The following is a 16,305-nucleotide window of genomic DNA, read 5'->3' on the forward strand; positions in this document are numbered from 1 at the left end:
GGAGTTTGAGACCAGCCTGACCAACATGGAGAAACTCCGTCTCTACTAAAAATACAAAATTAGCTGGGTGTGGTGGCACATGCCTGTAATCCCAGCTACTCAGGAGGCTGAGGCAGGAGAATGCTTGAACGTGGGAGGTGGAGGTTTCGGTGAGCCGAGATGGTGCCATTGCACTCCAGCGTGGACAACAACAGCGAAACTCTGTCTCAAAAAAAGAAAAAGAAAAAATACATATGTTTTTCTTTTATATGTATTATATATTTTTTCTTTATTTTATGTATATTTTTTATATATATATATATATAAAAAATTCACAATAGCCAAAAAGTGAAAACAACCCAAATGTTCATCACCTGATGAATGAATAAGTTTCAGGATATCCACCAATGGAATGTTATTCAGCAATAAAAAGGTTTGATATAATGATAGATTCTAAAAACATGGATGAACCTTGGAAATATTCAAAGTAGAATAAGACAGGTGTGAAAGACATATATTGTATGATTCCATTCATATGGAAGTCCAGAGCATGTAAAGCTATATAGAAAGTAAATTCATGGTTACATAGGCCTAGGGTGTAGATGGGGGGCAGGGGGTGATAGCTAAAGGACAAGGTTTTTTTTTTTTTTTTTTTCGTTTTCTGAGATGGAGTCTTGCTCTGTCACCTAGGCTGGAGTACGGTGGCACAATCTTGGCTCACTGCAACTTCCACCTCTTGGGTTCAAGTGATTCTCCTGCCTCAGCCTCTCATGTAGCTGGGATCGTGCGCCACCACGCCCAGCTAATTTTTGTGTTTTTAGTAGAGACGAGGTTTCACCATGTTGGCCAGGCTGGTCTCGAACTCCTCACCTCAAGTGATTCACTCACTTTGGCCTCCCAAAGTGTTGAGATTACAGGCATGAGCCACTGCACCCAGCCTAGGGGTTTTCTTTTTGGTGATAAAAATGTTCTAAAGTTTATAGTGATGATGCTTGCAAATTCTATAAGTAGACTTAATGCAGTGATGGTTGCAAATTCTATAAATATATTTAATGTGGTGATGGTTGCAAATTCTATGAAAAACCCAAATTGTACAATTTCAATGAGCATGCTTTGTGAATGTCTTAATAAAGCTTTTATTTAAAAAATGAGCAAACAGTAGAATGTTAACATGGCCCACATCTATGTGGTGTCTGTATTGGTTTCTATTATACGTTTTCTATGTGGTTGAAACATTCCTAATAAAATGTGCATAGTTTTTTAAAAAAGAAAACACATCAGTGGACCTGAATGCAGGATGTCTTATGAATCTCACACAGAAACTCCCATTCCTGAGGAATGCAGAGAAAAGCAGGAGATGGGGTAGGAGTTGGCATGGCCCAGCTAGCTCAGATGACACACGATGGTCCCAGTGGCATGACTTGGTTTGTGCGATTTGTGCTTTGGGGTTTTATTTTGGCACCTTGTAAAGGAGTAAAGCCTGTACACAGTCAGTTTCTGTCTAGCTAATAAAGGGCAGGGGGATGAAGCAGTTTACCTTGACTAACCTTGACTAACCATCCACTTGCATTGATTAGGAATCTTGTGATCCTATCTTCACCTGTGAGATTTCTATGTTGTTTGTGTTAAATGTCAGAGAATATCTATTAATCACTCATACAGTTTAAGCAAATACTGTATACGTGATAAACATCCCTACAACATGATCTCTGGAATGAACTAAGACAAAGGAAATTCTGAGGAAGGACCGTGGCGTGAGAGGTGGAATTCATCCTTCCGAGGACTGAGATGAGGATGGAAAGTGAACCATCGGTAAATACAACCTTAGTCCGGACACATTTGCCTAAAATGAGCTCAAAGGGCACAGGTGTGCAGACAAAGCATGCTCGATGACGTCATAACTCACAATTCAGTAACCCAGTGTGTCAGCTCCCTCACAAGGGATGTGCCAGGGTGAGGGCCACTGTTGAGATTCTGTACCCAGTGATGGTCAGGGACTCAGTGACAGTGACTCTGGCAGCCCTGGCCAGATATCAGCGGATCCCCCAAGCCAGGTGACTCTCACTAATGCCGCCCAGGGCACCAAGACCTGACAGACATCTTGGGATGCTGAAGTTAGAATCAAAGTACAGCTACAAAAGGGCAGCCACTGGATCAAGTCCATCCCGGTAGCTGTCAGAAAGCACAGCATGGCCGGGCGCGGTGGCTCAAGCCTGTAATCCCAGCACTTTGGGAGGCCGAGACGGGCGGATCACAAGGTCAGGAGATCGAGACCATCCTGGCTAACACAGCGAAACCCCGTCTCTACTAAAAACACAAAAAATTAGCCGGGCGAGGTGGCGGCGCCTGTGGTCCCAGCTACTCGGGAGGCTGAGGCAGGAGAATGGCGGGAACCCGGGAGGCGGAGCTTGCAGTGAGCTGAGATCTGGCCACTGCACTCCAGCCTGGGCGACAGAGCGAGACTCCGTCTCAAAAAAAAAAAAAAAAAAAAAAAAAAAAAAGAAAGCACAGCATGTTCACTAACGGCCTTGCTCACATTGTCAGATGGAGTTTCTCAGGAGGCCATGGCTTCTTCAGGGATCTGTCATCCATTGGTGAAGGGAGGAGGCGAACCCGCCCGGGGCCGCCCCAGCCACACGGGCTCCCAGAGAGTGACCTGGGTACATGAGCAGGGAGGCCAAACCCGTCTAGAGCCTCAGCACACCCCCAGCACCTGCTGTGAGCAAGCTGCATGGCTTCCCCCAACGTGGATGTGATGATGTCACGGGTATTTACAGATTCCCTTGCACTGTGTCCCACAGTGCTCCTGGTTCATGTGTGATACTCTGCACTTGGGATGGAGGTGTGCTGACAGTCGTAAAGAGTCGAGCCTTTCTTCATTCTTTCCCGTGGCTCTGATGCGCAGTTTCCAGACACCAGTCAGGAAGGAAGTTCCTGAGATGATGGACCTTGTCCCAGTCACATCAGACTGCTAGGACAAAGTGTCATAGACTTGGTGGGTAGGGGAGGGGCGCATATTAAGAAACGAAATGCATTTGTCAGTCTGGAGGCTGGAAGTCTGAGGTTAGGGTCCCAGCAAGGTGAGGTTCTGGCGAGGGCTCTCTTCCTGGCTTGCAGACAGCTGCCTTCTCACTGTGTCCTCATGTCAGGGAGAGAGCGAGCTCCAGGACGTCTGCTTCTTACCAGGGCCCTAATCCCATCATTAGGGCCCCACCTTCATGGTCTCGTCTAACCCTGAATAACTCCCAAAGGCCGCATCTCCAAATACCATCACATGAGGAGTTAGGGCTTCAACACAGGAACTGGGGGGGACACACATTCAGTCTATCAGAGCCCCCCCATCAGCCCCACTGTGCCCGTGTAGGGGCAGATTGTAGGGCTCAGGCGGGACACAGAGGTGGAGGAAGCACAGGTTCTGCCTCTTGAAAATGGCTCAGCGAAAACAAGGACAGGGACAGTGGGGCAGAAAACAGCTAGTGAGGTAACCAGCAGAAGCCCCGAGGTGTCACTAAGCCAAGGTATCATTTTCACCCTTAAGTGAGGAAGTTGGCTGAGCACCCACATACACCAGAGTACCGACCACGTTCCCTTCAAACACGGCTCACTTAACATTCCTAAACCCTGCAAAGGGGAGGTGTTACCTCGTCTCCTGAGGATGGCCCTGAATGTAGAGGAGTCACGGGAGCTGCCTGCATCACCCACCAGTGACTCTTCACTCCCCACGTTTTCCCCGAGGGCCTGATGTGCACTGAGCTGGGGAAGCCCTGCCAAGATAAACTCTCCTTCCCAAAGGCCACAGAGGACGGAAGGCCTCCGACACTGCCCACATCGAGCAGAAGGGACCGGGCAGAGAGGCATCTGTCCAGCTGACTGCTGTGCTCTGTGGGCAGATGGGGCCGCCCAAACACGGCTCCCCTTGTCACTTGGCAGAGGGGCCAGGCCACCATATACCAGACAGCTTTGCCCCACCAGCTTCTGCTGCTGGGCCAGCGCCCGGCACCATGAGCACAGCTGTGCATGCAGGCAGTGCTGGGACCTGTGCTCTGGCAGTCACAGCGGTCCTGAGCCAACAAGGGCCCTGGGGAGGAATTGGAACTCAGACCGTGGACAAGAAGGTATTGGCCAGGAGGGAACCAGGGCAGGTGCCAGGTCCTGTCCATGCTGGGATCTGAGATTCTAAGAGGTGGGTTAGGGGTAAGGGGACAGAGGTCGGCCACATGGGGTGAGGGGAGTTCATCAGAGATGGGGAGGACAGGACAACCTGGGAAAGAGCAGAGCGTCCTCCCTAGCCTCAGCCTCTCTCCTGATGCAGTCCTCATCTCACTCGTAGACTCCGGAAGTCTCCCTTCGGTGAACACCTGGCCCCCGACTCCCAGGGCACTTCCCGAACAGCCAGTGCCACATCCCAGGCAGCCCCTGCTCTGCCCTTGGGGTCTGTGCCTGGCAGAAGGGTGGCTGACTTGGCCCCCCCGGCCTGGGCCCCAGCTCCTCCTGCCTGGGACCAGCAGACACACCCACCCTGCGCCTGGCGGGCTGGTCATGCTTGTTCCCGTTGGTGATGGTGTGTTGGGAGGGAACTGTTTTAGATACCAATGTAAATCTCTGTCTACATCAATTCCACACGAGTTCAGTCATCATATGGGAAGGGAATCATAGCTGTGGGGGGCTCCATGCAGGACCCCGAGGGCCCCTGAGGCCAGTCTCTGTGGCCACAGCAAGGAGCATCTGCTTCAGCTAGTTGGACAAGACTCTTTCCTGCCCAGAAACAGGCAGAGGGACTTCCCCTGCTCCGCGCCTCTCATATCCCACACACCCGTGTGGACGGACACCTCAACGTCTCCCCTCAGCCCAGTGCCCACGGTGTTCCTGATAAGGGTTAGGAGCGGCCCCCTCTTCCCATGCCCATGTTGTAGGCAGCTGCCTTCTCAGCTCCCACCTAGTAGAACAAGAGCCAGCCAGCTCTCTCCAATCCCAGGATTTTCCAGGGATACTGATAACGATGGGAGGCCCCGAGAAGCCTCCCTAAAGCAGGCGGGGTCTTGTGAGTGGGTGGTGGGAGGGATCAGGGCTTTCCTCAGCATCTGTCAGTCCCCGGAGCATCTGAAGGGGCCCCCTATACCAGGAGGAAAAAGTGGAGCCAGCTCCTATGGGTTCCCAGTGCCTGGCATCTCCTGGTTCCCTCTGCCCTCCTTCACAGACACCCTCCACGGAGCAGCACAGCGCCAAGGACAGAGGCAGCAGCCCCAGAGCATTTTCCAACACAACTACATTTATTCCATTTACACATGAGGCCCCCAAGGGCTTCCCACCCGCTAGCCCCCTCCCCGCAGGCCCTCCCTTCCTGCCCTCCCTGTTCAGCCACCCTCTCCCTCCCCTCCCTCCTCCACCCTCCAAAGCTAAGGCCCAGCAAGATCAGCACTGGGGGAGAAGCAGCCTTTGCTTTGGGGCACCTGCTGCCATGAGGGTCCGAGAGTTCAGAGCCCCACCCTTGGGGACTGGCACCAGAGAGCCTGCACCGCAGCGGCCCCTACTGGCTACAATGCCGCTTTTTCTTCCTCCTGGAGACCAAGGGGCCACCCCTTCTCTTTTGAGACTGTGAGGGGCCACCCAGCCCTGGAGCCAGGGATTGCTCCCCAGAGACCCTGAGCCCAGGCCCTGGGTCAGGCATCTTTTCAGCAGGGGATGGGCTTCCGAAGAGAAGTCGCTTCTTGGACTTGGTAACAGGAGAGGGTGCTGGGCTGAGGCCTCTTCTCTGAGCAGATGGCGACTGAAGAGCTCCCTGGGGTCCCCGCCCTCCTGGGCTGAGAAGGCTTGAGGAAGGGACAGGGCTCTGGGATAGCCTCCAGGGCCGCAGCCTGTGGTGGGAACCCACGACACACACCATGCCAGGGAGTTCCCTCTCCTCACTTGACCCCTTAGCCAGCCTGTGTGACTCCTTAACAGGAGAGGCTCCAGGGAGATCCAAGGTGTCCTTGGTTCCCAGGCTGGGGCAGGTGGGTCTGTGGTCCTCGAGAGGAGAGGTTGGCTGGGCAGCCCTCAGCCCGGGGCAATCCTGACACCCCAAAAGCACAGCAGGGTCTTTGGACCTGGCCATGCCGGTGCACACTCTAGCCTGTCCCTGAGGGACCTGGGCAGCCGTCTGGGGTGGGCAGGTTTCCATGCCGATCCCTTGTTGGGGGTCAGGGGCGTCTCTCTCTGCTCCTTGGCGAGCTGCAAACTTAGAAGGACTTGAGTCCAAACAGGCCGTGCCATGACTAGGGGCTGCCCTCACACGCCGTTTCTCCTTCAAGGATAGGAGGCGCTTCTCCACTAGCTGCGGGAGGAAAGAGGCACTTAATGGTGCTGCCCCAGGTGTGAGCAGGGCCCAGGGTGGTGGAGACCAGGGCAGTTGGGCGGGAGACAGGGAAGTCTGAGGCATCTGGGCTTCGTGTCAAAGGGAGAGGGTGTGGCTCTGCCAGGCATCCCGTTGGGCCTCATTGCAGCTTGCATCCTGACTCCCCTCCCTGGCTCCTCTCCGTCCCACTCCCTCTGAACCTGCATCTTCCCTCCCCAGAGTGACTCCCCAAGAAGCTGAGCATCCCCAGCAGGATGGGGTTAGACAATCAGGTGGGCCTTGTGTGCCGGGTCCCTCCTGCCTCTGGGTTCCCCTCCCTCCGCTGGTCTACCTGGGCAAGTGTGAGTTCTTCCTCCTTCTCCAGCTCCTGGCTTAGGGCCAGTAAATCCATCTGTGGATCTGGGGAAAGCAGTTCTTCCAGGAATGGGGAGTGAATGACGGCCTCCACCTGGAAACAGAAGGAAGAAGACATGAGCTTCCTGGGCAGGGAGTAACCTGGAGCCAAGGACACCCAGAGGAGATGCAGAAAGCGGGGAGGGCCCTGTCCCCACCCTCCTGGGGCTGTCTCATATCATGGCGACCACCAGCTACACACACAGACCACAGACCTGGTGGCATACACACATATACAGACAGAGACACACAAACCACACATAGACACACAAACAGATCCATATATGACACAGGAAAAGACACAGACACAAGTAACACACATGCCACATTCACACCCACACAGACACACAGTAACAAATCACAGACACAAACACACAGCAACACATAGACACACGCAATCACATACACAGACACTCAAATCCACAGGAACACACCCACCCACCCCCCTGCTGAGTAGCTAAGGAACAGAGCTTAATTCCAAGGGCCTGGGAGTGCCACCCCCTGGAATCCTGCAGATCCCAGCACTCCAGGCCAGCCCACCTTGGTGACAAAGTCTTCCTGGGAACACAGCTTGTCAATGTAGCTCAGGAGGCCCGGGTCTGGAGTCATCCCATCCTCTTCCTGTGGCTGCTCCACTTCGCCATCTTCACATTGTCCCTCGGGCTCCCCTGTGGCCCCAAGGTGAGACCCCAGCAGCTCCTCCATGATGTCCACATACTCCTGCACCACTTCAGGGGGGATCTCCTCAGGGACCTTGGTCTCTGCTGGTCGCTGGGGCCTGGGTGGTGACAGGTGGGCCTTGGTCTCCGCTGGCCACTGGGGCCTGAGTGGTGGCAGGCAGGCAGGCGGGGCCTTGGGGCCAGCCTTGCTGGGAAGGTACACTGAGGCAGAGAGGGAGGAGGCCGGGCGTGGTGAGGGCCGCTCCTCCTGCCTTCACCACACAGGGGAGGGCAGGGCTTGGGGATGTGAAGTGGGTCCCAGCTGGGTCAGGACCACCTGAACCACAGCGCCCTTGGAGGAGACACGCAGGAGGGGCACATCTGAGACAGCATCGCTTGGGAGGAAGTTTGGAGCCAACAATATGCCATGTACTCTCCCCGCTCATCCCTGCTTCCTGGGTAGAGCATATGTGGAGTTTTGGACAGGTGAGGGGAGAAAGTAAGTAGGAAACCTGACCAAGTCAATACCCCGCTTCGTGATCACAGGCCGCCCACGAAGTAGGTATTGACCAGGTCAGTACCCAACATACACTCCCAGAAGCTGTCCTGTGGGGAGCAAACCCCCCTCTTGAAGGGAAGCAGGGGGTGTGGGGACAGTGGCCTCCCTTGGCCCCTTTAGCCTTTGCCATGACTCCTATGGGAATGTGGGAAGCTGTACCTGGCTGCTTGTCCACCTCAGGGGCCGGGGATCCTTGAGGTTCAAGACTCGGCGGGGCTGGAGGAGGCAGGCTCTGGGTCCCCTTCATCCACTGTGCTTTCTGCGTCTGCATCTCCTCCTCAGCCTCGAACTCCAGGAACCTGGGGGTGAAGGAGGCCCAGGCTGTGCGGAGAGGGTCCAGGCCCCCTGTCCCCAGGACCAGGCAGTGGCCGAGGGCAGGGATGCGAGGGACTGCCTTGGGTGGGCTGTCCAGGCCCTCACTGGGTCTCATCCCCCAGTCCCAGGAGGGAGCTGCTCCCAGAGTTCTGGGCTCACCCTCCCTCACCCGGCCCCTGCAGAGCCCATGGCATCAACAGGGCTTCCTGACTCAAGTCAGGGCCACGAGGCCCAGGAGGGTCCCAGGGGACCCCTCCTCCAGGTTTCAGCTGCCCAGGGGTGGGGTTGATGGCAGACGGCGTCAGGGATGATGCCCAGATGCAGGAGTCCTGAGGCTGGGACTGCAGGTCCCTGAAAGATAACCCAGGGGCACGAGGCCCGGGAGACCCCTGGTCGGGAGGAAGCAAAAGCTGAGCCCGGAGGACAGGGCCCCTTTCCCCTGAGGCTGCTGTCTGTCTGTCTGTCTTCACGGAGGGCACTGCCCAGGAGCAAAGGCGGTCAGGCCAGAGATGGGTCTCTGGTGTCCCGGGCGCAGGTCTCCTCTGACCCAACTCCCTGGCCAGGCTGGGATGGCAGAAAACCGACTTCTGGCCACTGTTGTGAGGAGCCTGCACCCCACTCTGTCTATAGTCACTAGCGCCCCTTCTCCCCATCCCCACAGCTGGAGGTGACCCCCTCTGGGCTGTGACGCTGGCTGCTCCTGCCATGACCTCCAGTGTCAAGGCAGGGGTTGGCCCCAGGCCAGGCAGGGGGTGCTTCCCAAGAGGGCAGGACAGAGACCCCAGAGCACTCTAGGTGGCAGGAGCAGCTTCCTGAAGGAACCAGGGTCCCAGGGCGTCTTGTGTTTGTCCACACCCTCCTCATGCTCCACACTGAGAAGCCACCACGGCCACCAGGCCTCCGTCATTCAGTCTCACTCTGCCCCGTGGGCCCTGCCCCCAGGACCCCAGACTCACTTTTCCGCCATCTCGTAGAAGATCATCCGGTCAAAGTTGCTCGTGTGCTGCCATTCGCGCACGGCCTGCCACAGTCCCTCCTCCAGCGTCATGGTGGGCTTCCGCCGGGCCAGGGATCGGAGAACTGGGCTGTAAACCAGTGCAGTCAGCCCCAGTCTATAAGCCCACCCTTCATCCCGAGCCCACCTGGTCCCAACACCTGGCCCCTGTCCTCCCCATACCTGTCCTGCCATCTGTCCATGTCCTGTTCTCCCCCACGTGGCTCCTCAGGCCCCAGGACACACCCCCAAGATCAAACATCAACACAAGCTACGGAGTGGCCTCTCCGACTGCCCCTCAAGTCCTCGGTGTTACGATGTTGAGAAGTGAGCTCAGTACTATGGGTGGAACATATGTGTCCCCAACATTCCCGTGCTGAAGCCCTGAGCGCCGGCATGTCGGTATTTGGAGGCAATCACGGTTATAGCAGGTCATGAGCGTGGGTCCCAGTCATGGAATCCGAGCCCTGATAAGAGCAGGAGGAGATGCCAGGCCTTTTCCTCTCAGCCACAAGAGGACACAGCCGAGGCAGCTTTCTCCAGCCAGGAAAAGGGCCCTAACCAGACACCCAATCTGCTGTCACCTTGATCTGGGATTTCTGGCCTCTGGAACTGGGAAACGTGAATGTGTCTTGATAAAGCACCCAGTCTATGGGATTTGTTACAGCTGAGCCTGAGCTGACTGAGACAGCATGAGCCTGAGCTGACTGAGACAACGTGCACACAGAATGACCTGGGAGCGAGGGTTAAAGTGCAGGTTCCTGGGCCCCAGGACTGAGCATTTCACCAGCTTCCTGGGGACTCTGGAGTAAGGCAGCCCCTGGGGGTGTAGCCTCAGGGTCCTGGAGCATGAGAAGCAGGAGCACATGTCCAGAACCAAAGCAGAGCGGTGTCAAGCCCACTGCAAGCAGCCAGGTACAGCTTCCCACATTCCCACAGGAGCCATGGCAAAGGCCTGTGAGCCTGGGGCAGCTCCACTCCAAGAATCAGGGTCCCCAGTGCACCGGGACTCTGCTCCAAAGGGGAATGCGAGCAGTACCAGGGTGCGGGGCCAGCGAGATTGTTGGGGAGGAAGATGGGGCTGTGTTCTACCTACACCCCAGGCAGGGGACTTCCCAAGGGGAGCGGCCAGTGTGTTGCACGGTGGATGTGCTGCAAGCTCCCGTTTGCTCATCAGTGGGAAACACAGGGTCACAGAGGCGCCACAGGGTGGAGAGAGGCAGGGACTGGGAATGAAACCACAAACTCTCCCGGATGCTGACGTTGCTGCCTCACAGTCACCATAGTCCACAGCCCTGGGCTGCTGGGCTCGTGGTGTATTCAGAGCTATCACTGGAGCCTGTGGCTTTGGGGAGCACTCTCCTAGATGGCCTAGTCCTGATAATGATAGTAGTAGGGACAGTAATCATAATTGCTGTCATGTAATGTGTCATAGCATGTGCCAGGCACTATGCTATGCATGTCATATGTGAGCTCAAGTCATCTGTTCGCCATTCTCTGAACGAAGCATCATTGTCCTTTTTTCTAGGGAGGATTGAGGGTGAAGATGCAAATACCTGCCCAGCATCGACCCTAGTGCGGGGCCCAAGACCATCCCCGTGTGCAGACTCCACCACCGCGGTGCTCACTGGACCTCACTGGCAGAACTGCGGGCGTATGCCAGGTTCCCGCTGGGCCCTGCAACTCCTCCCCCCAGCCCCATGTGACGTGCCCCTGGCCATCGACACTCAATTTGAGGGAAGGCACTGGGGTGTACACTCAAAGACCTAACCCCAGGACGGGTGTGGTGGCTCACACTTGCAATCCCAGCACTTTGAGAGGCTGAGGCGGGTGGATCACGAGGTCAGGAGCTCAACACCAGCCTGGCCAACATAGTGAAACCCTGTCTCTACTAAAAAATACGAAAAATTAGCTGCGCATGGTGGAAGGCACTTGTAATCCCAGGTACTTGGGGGGCTGAAGGAGGAGAATCACTTGAACCCAGGAGGTGGAGGTTGTGGTGAGCCAAGATTGCACCATCGCACTCCAGCCCAGGTGACAGTGCGAGACTCCATCTCAAACAAACAAAAAGACCTAAACTCAAACCGTGGCGCACGTCGCACCAAGAACCCTCTCTGACCTGGGTCTTCCGTAAACATTGCTGTGAAAATTATTGAAAGTAAAAGCCGGGCGCGGTGGCTTATGCCTGTAATCCCAGCACTTTGGGAGGCCGAGGCGGGTGGATCACCAGGTCAGGAGATTGAGAGCATCCTGGCTAACACGGTGAAACCCCGTTTCTAGTAAAAATACGCAAAAATGAGCTGGCCGTGGTGGCACATGCCTGTAATCCCAACTATTCAGGAAGCTGAGGCAGCAGAATTGCTTGAACCCGGGAGGCGGAGGTTGTGGTTAGCCGAGGTCACGCCATTGCACTCCAGCCTGGGCTACAAGAGCGAAAGTCTGGCTCAAAAAAAAGTAAGGATTGGCTGGACTCACGGGATAGTGACGGGCAGTTGACATGAGGCCCCTGACAGTCTGTCCTGAGCCACAGCCAGATTAATGTTGCTGAAAATGTACCTTCCCATAGCACAACTGATCACCCTCACAATCGCCCTGCAAGCTCCCCTGAACAGCGTGACCTCCTGTCCATTCGGCAGCCTCTTTACGTGTGAGCTGCAGGACAAGCTCCAGTGCCCTGAGGACACTCACATGAGGAAGCAGGAAAGCGCTTCGGTGTCAGGACTCTGGGGAAGGTGCCTCCGGGCCAGGGGCTTGTAGCGCTGCCAGAGTCGGAAGTTCTCATAGACACTCTTGAGGTTACAGGAGTCATCCGGCGGGGCCTTGGCCTGGGAGGGAGGCAGGCTGCCCTCTCCATGAGCCCCTTCTGGCCATGGCCCAGTGTTCCCTGGGGGCACAATGGGAGGCATCTGGGCAGCCGGTGGTGGTGGTGGAATAGGAAGGCCCTGGGACCAGCCTCCCTCACAGGCCTGGGCGCTCCCAACCACCTGGGCAGATGTAATGGGCACCCCAGGAGCAGCTGCCAGGAGTAGGGGAGGTGGACACACGACACCTCCGCAGAGGGCACCTGGAGCCTGCCAGACGAGGGGGTCCTGAGTTAGGACCAAGGTCTGTGCCTGAGGGGGCTTCACAGGCCCCACTTCTGTCCTCATCTGGACAAAGACGTTGGAAGCCCCGGCCCCACTAGGGCCGCGGCCATCCTGTCCTGCCACCAGAAGTGTGCTGGGGAAGGCAGACAGCACCAGAGGGCCGCCTGGAGGAACCGCTGCCGTCACGAGGGGTGGCCCATGTGCTGGGCCAGGAGCGGGTGTGGCGAAGGGCAGAGCCGTGAACACAGACAGGGAGGCACCAGGGTTCACGGTCACGCCCGGTCCCAGCACTGGGTATGCTGTGGAGACAAAGGAAAGAGATGAATGAGCTGGGGTCTCCTGGTCCTCACTAGTCACTGGGGAATCAGAGGGGAGCCCCAACAGCTGAGGGCGTGTGACAGGGAAACTCTGCCGCTTGCAAGTGTCCCTGAGTGTGCATGGGATGCTCTGTTCCTCCACGAAAGGGTTGCTCCACTAGAGAGCCGGGCCCCGGTCACCAAGACTCCCTGACCCCTGTCTCCCAAGAAGGAACAGCCAAGCCTTCGCTGCCCGAGGGTCTCCCTCAGTGTCCCTGGCAGACCCCATCAGCATCACAGGCATCTCCCAAGCCATGGGTCAGGGATGAGTCTCTCAGCGGCTTGGTGGTCCTCAGCGTGCTCAGCAATAGGAGACAGGCCTACCCCAGGGCAGTGCTCGGCACTGAGAAGGCCGGCAGGAAGCCCGAAGCTTCCGAATATTATGGCCCTATCTCCTCTTCAGTCTTCCTTTTCCTGAAGCTCCTGTAAACTCCTTTCCTAGCTCAACACCACAAAAGAAAACCACTGGATAGGCCGGGCATGCTGGTTCATGCCTGCAATCCCAGCACTATGGGAAGTCGAGGTGGGCGGATCACCTGAGGTCAGGAGTTCAAGACCAGCCTGGCCAACATGGTGAAACCCCGTCTCTACTAAAATACAAAAATTAGCTGATGGCGCATGCCTGTAATCCCAGCTACTCAGGAGGCTGAAGCAGGAGAATTGCTTGAACCCAGGAGGCAGAGGCTGCAGTGAGCCAAGATCACGCTACTTCATTCCAGTCTGGGTGACAAAGCGAGACTCTGTCTCAAAAAAAAAAAAAGAAAAAAGAAAACCACCGGATGGAAATCTCACCCAAGCCAGTGCCCTAGGAACCCCAAAGATAAACCATAACACATCATGCCCAGCATGCAAATGATTGTCCTGGCACCACCCACACAAGTGCCAAATGGGGGTCAGATTCCGGCCACCCGTTCCTCAGTGCTCAGTGGTCCCAGCTGCCACTCAGGAAGCTCTGTTCCCAGGGAGCATGTCTGAGAGGCAGTGGTGGAGTCCCCTGAGATACTGTCACCGCACAGCCAGCAACAGCTGCACACGATTAGAACTCAGCCAGCAAATGGTGAGCAGCAGGGCTATCAGGGGAGGTGCCCAGGGATTTTCACAGCTGCTGGTCATGATACAACAGGTAGTGGGACAAGGAGCATCTCTGATCCTTCTCCTTTGAGCTCCCAATAACTGAACATAGTGACCAACCAAGAACCAGGGGTTCCTGGCCCACGGGCCAGGTGAGGCAAAGTTGTCTGAAACTCATCCCTGCCCACTAGGACCCCATGCAGTCTCTAGTCAGGGGGAATAAGGGATACAGCACATGCACCTCATCATTCAGGACACATATCCTAACTTGAATAATAATAAGAGAACCATCTTCCTATTTGTGCGCTACTTTCCTTTCTCTACTGAAAAGGAAACCAGCCTTTCCAGACCCTTCCACTGAGAACCAGCAAGAATCCACACCTGCCCCCTGTTCATGAGGTAGTATACGTGGAATGGGGCAAATTCTTCATCTCCACAGTAACACAAAGTGCAGGGGATGGGCCATGAACTAGCAGACAAGAGGAAGTGGGTCTGAAGACCTAAGCTTCTACAAAAGGGCAAACAATGCAGAACAACTTAGGAAGCCCAGGCCATGTGTTACCTGAACTTCCCCATCTGCCCCCACCCCTGTTGCATCAAAGCCAACAGCTACCTGAACTGATGGAGCAGCCAGCTCTGGGCTGTGGCAGTTATAGTAGCCCCCAGCCTCCCCCACCCAGAGGCTGTCACTGCATACTCTGTCACAGCCAACCCACCCAACAGTTTTCTGGCTGAGATCATTTCTCCCCACTCCTCCCTCAGAGCTAGAAAACTCCAGTCCAAATCCCTCTGAACACTATGGAAGGGCACCTTCCAGGTGCCTGAAGACACAACACAGGGCTCAGGCTTGCCTGTCATCCTCCCGTGGCCACCAGTACAACATGATCCCACTACTCCCTACAAACACACAATGACGTGACCTTTCCCCCTCCAGAAAGGATCAATCCATCCACTCCATCCTTTCCCCTACACAGTGTATTCCCGCAGGCATCTTGGTCCACCTCTAAGGAGCCGTCCTCCCTAACCACAGACTCAGGGTGCCATGGCCATCCCCAGCTGTGATGTCTTTGGGGACATCCAGTGCTCCCTCCCTCTTCAACATCAGCCCTATCAGCTGTCCCCAGGGGAAGTTCAAATTTGAATTCCCAAGGAGTTGAGGCATGGCAGACTCGGATAATGCCCCCATCCCTACAGGCTCACCTCCATTTGAAGCCATCCCCTCAGGCTGGGCACTGACCACTGCTGTCTGGCAGTTTCCGCAATGAGAAAAGTCAAGGGCAGGACCCAGAGAGTGACCTGGCTCAGCAGATGCTCCTGAGTCCAAGTGGAGCAGGGAAAATTTGAATGTAAATAGCTTTGGAACATAGGACCCCAGACATTCTGCAGAGGGGGAGGGGTGGTGGGCAGCTGGGCTTGGCAAGGGTGGGGGACATTCTGTGAAGAGCTCTGGCCAGTAGGCAAAACCTGAGTTTCCCTTCCAACTAGATGGCAGCAACACAGACGGTGTGGGCCCCTTTAGGCAACTTTTAAATTGTCCTTCTGACTCACAGTACCTGATGTCCCCTTTACTTCATTGTACCTGATGTCCCCTTTACTTCATTCTTTATCAACAGACCTACTTTTGTGCCATTCAACCCATGCTCCTTCCCACTTTGGCTCTTTCCCACTCTTGATGAATTTCAACAGGGGCTGCACTTCCCAAACAAAATTCAGAACACATTTTCAGTCTGAGAAACACAGGGGTTCTTAGGAAGGCAAGGGGACTGGGTGTTTGAAATCAGGATGGTCTCAGCCGATCCAGGCTATTAGGTGGCTGTGCGCTCATCATTGTTTACGAGGCAGTCCTTGTGCCCCCGGGTCATGTATGTTGCTGGAATCTCTGTCCACAGCGGCGGGCAGGCCTTACTTCCCATCCCCTTTCCTGGGAAGCCTCAGTCCAGGAAAGAGTGGCTATGTGACCTACAGCACCGAGACCAGAAATCCTTTCATTTTGTTTCCCAGCGTATTGTGCTGGTGTTAAATGTTTATTTTTTTATCTTTTACATGATTTTAACTCAACTAAGCAATACTTTTGCATGGTTCCAGATTCAAACTGTGCACAGTGGAATAGGCAGTGACCAGTCTTCCTCCTACCTCTTTTCTCTGGCCACCACATTTTCTTTCCTGGACCAAACAGGTGTTATCTGATTCTTTTTCATCTTTCCAGAGATATATTATGCAATCAAAAGCATAATAAAGCTATTTTTGCTGTCTAAAAATATTTTGTTTTTTTGGGTAAAAATTAATATATATGTTCCAGTATTCTTGTGATACTTGCAGTGACCATGTTTGTCCCAGTAATGTGGTTCCTGTCTTTATTTCTGTAGGTAAATTGCTAGAATGAGATGTTGCTGTTTTTTAAAATTAAAAATACATGAAAGAACATAGTGGCCAGATTTAGCAAGTATGAATAAAGAATACCAAGTGGAATTTGAATTGAAGATAAACAGCGAATTCATTTTTACTATAAGTATGATCCGTATGATATTTAGAGTATACTTTTACAAAAAAAATCTGTTC

The 16,305-nt window shown here is 54.8% G+C and overlaps 1 protein-coding gene across 2 annotated transcripts; it reads right to left on the reverse strand.

Annotated features, from left to right (window-relative positions):
- Positions 1 to 5,053: 5,053 nt before the first annotated feature.
- Positions 5,054 to 15,092, reverse strand: NUTM2F (NUT family member 2F). Of its 2 annotated transcripts, none has more exons than XM_050761392.1 (7): positions 14,947 to 15,092; positions 11,922 to 12,618; positions 9,196 to 9,324; positions 8,084 to 8,223; positions 7,247 to 7,587; positions 6,645 to 6,761; positions 5,054 to 5,092 (listed from the first exon to the last, which is right to left on the reverse strand). In XM_050761392.1, the coding sequence occupies exons 1-7, from the start codon at positions 14,960 to 14,962 to the stop codon at positions 5,054 to 5,056; spliced, it is 1,479 nt and encodes a 492-aa protein (XP_050617349.1). In that variant the 5' UTR covers positions 14,963 to 15,092. The 2 variants fall into 2 exon arrangements, with proteins under 2 accessions (XP_050617349.1, XP_050617350.1); XM_050761393.1 differs by lacking the exon at positions 5,054 to 5,092 and adding an exon at positions 5,170 to 6,292.
- Positions 15,093 to 16,305: the final 1,213 nt, after the last annotated feature.

The sequence above is a fragment of the Macaca thibetana genome, chromosome 15, assembly GCF_024542745.1.
Source record: "Macaca thibetana thibetana isolate TM-01 chromosome 15, ASM2454274v1, whole genome shotgun sequence".
NCBI classification, from domain to species: Eukaryota; Metazoa; Chordata; class Mammalia; order Primates; family Cercopithecidae; genus Macaca; species Macaca thibetana.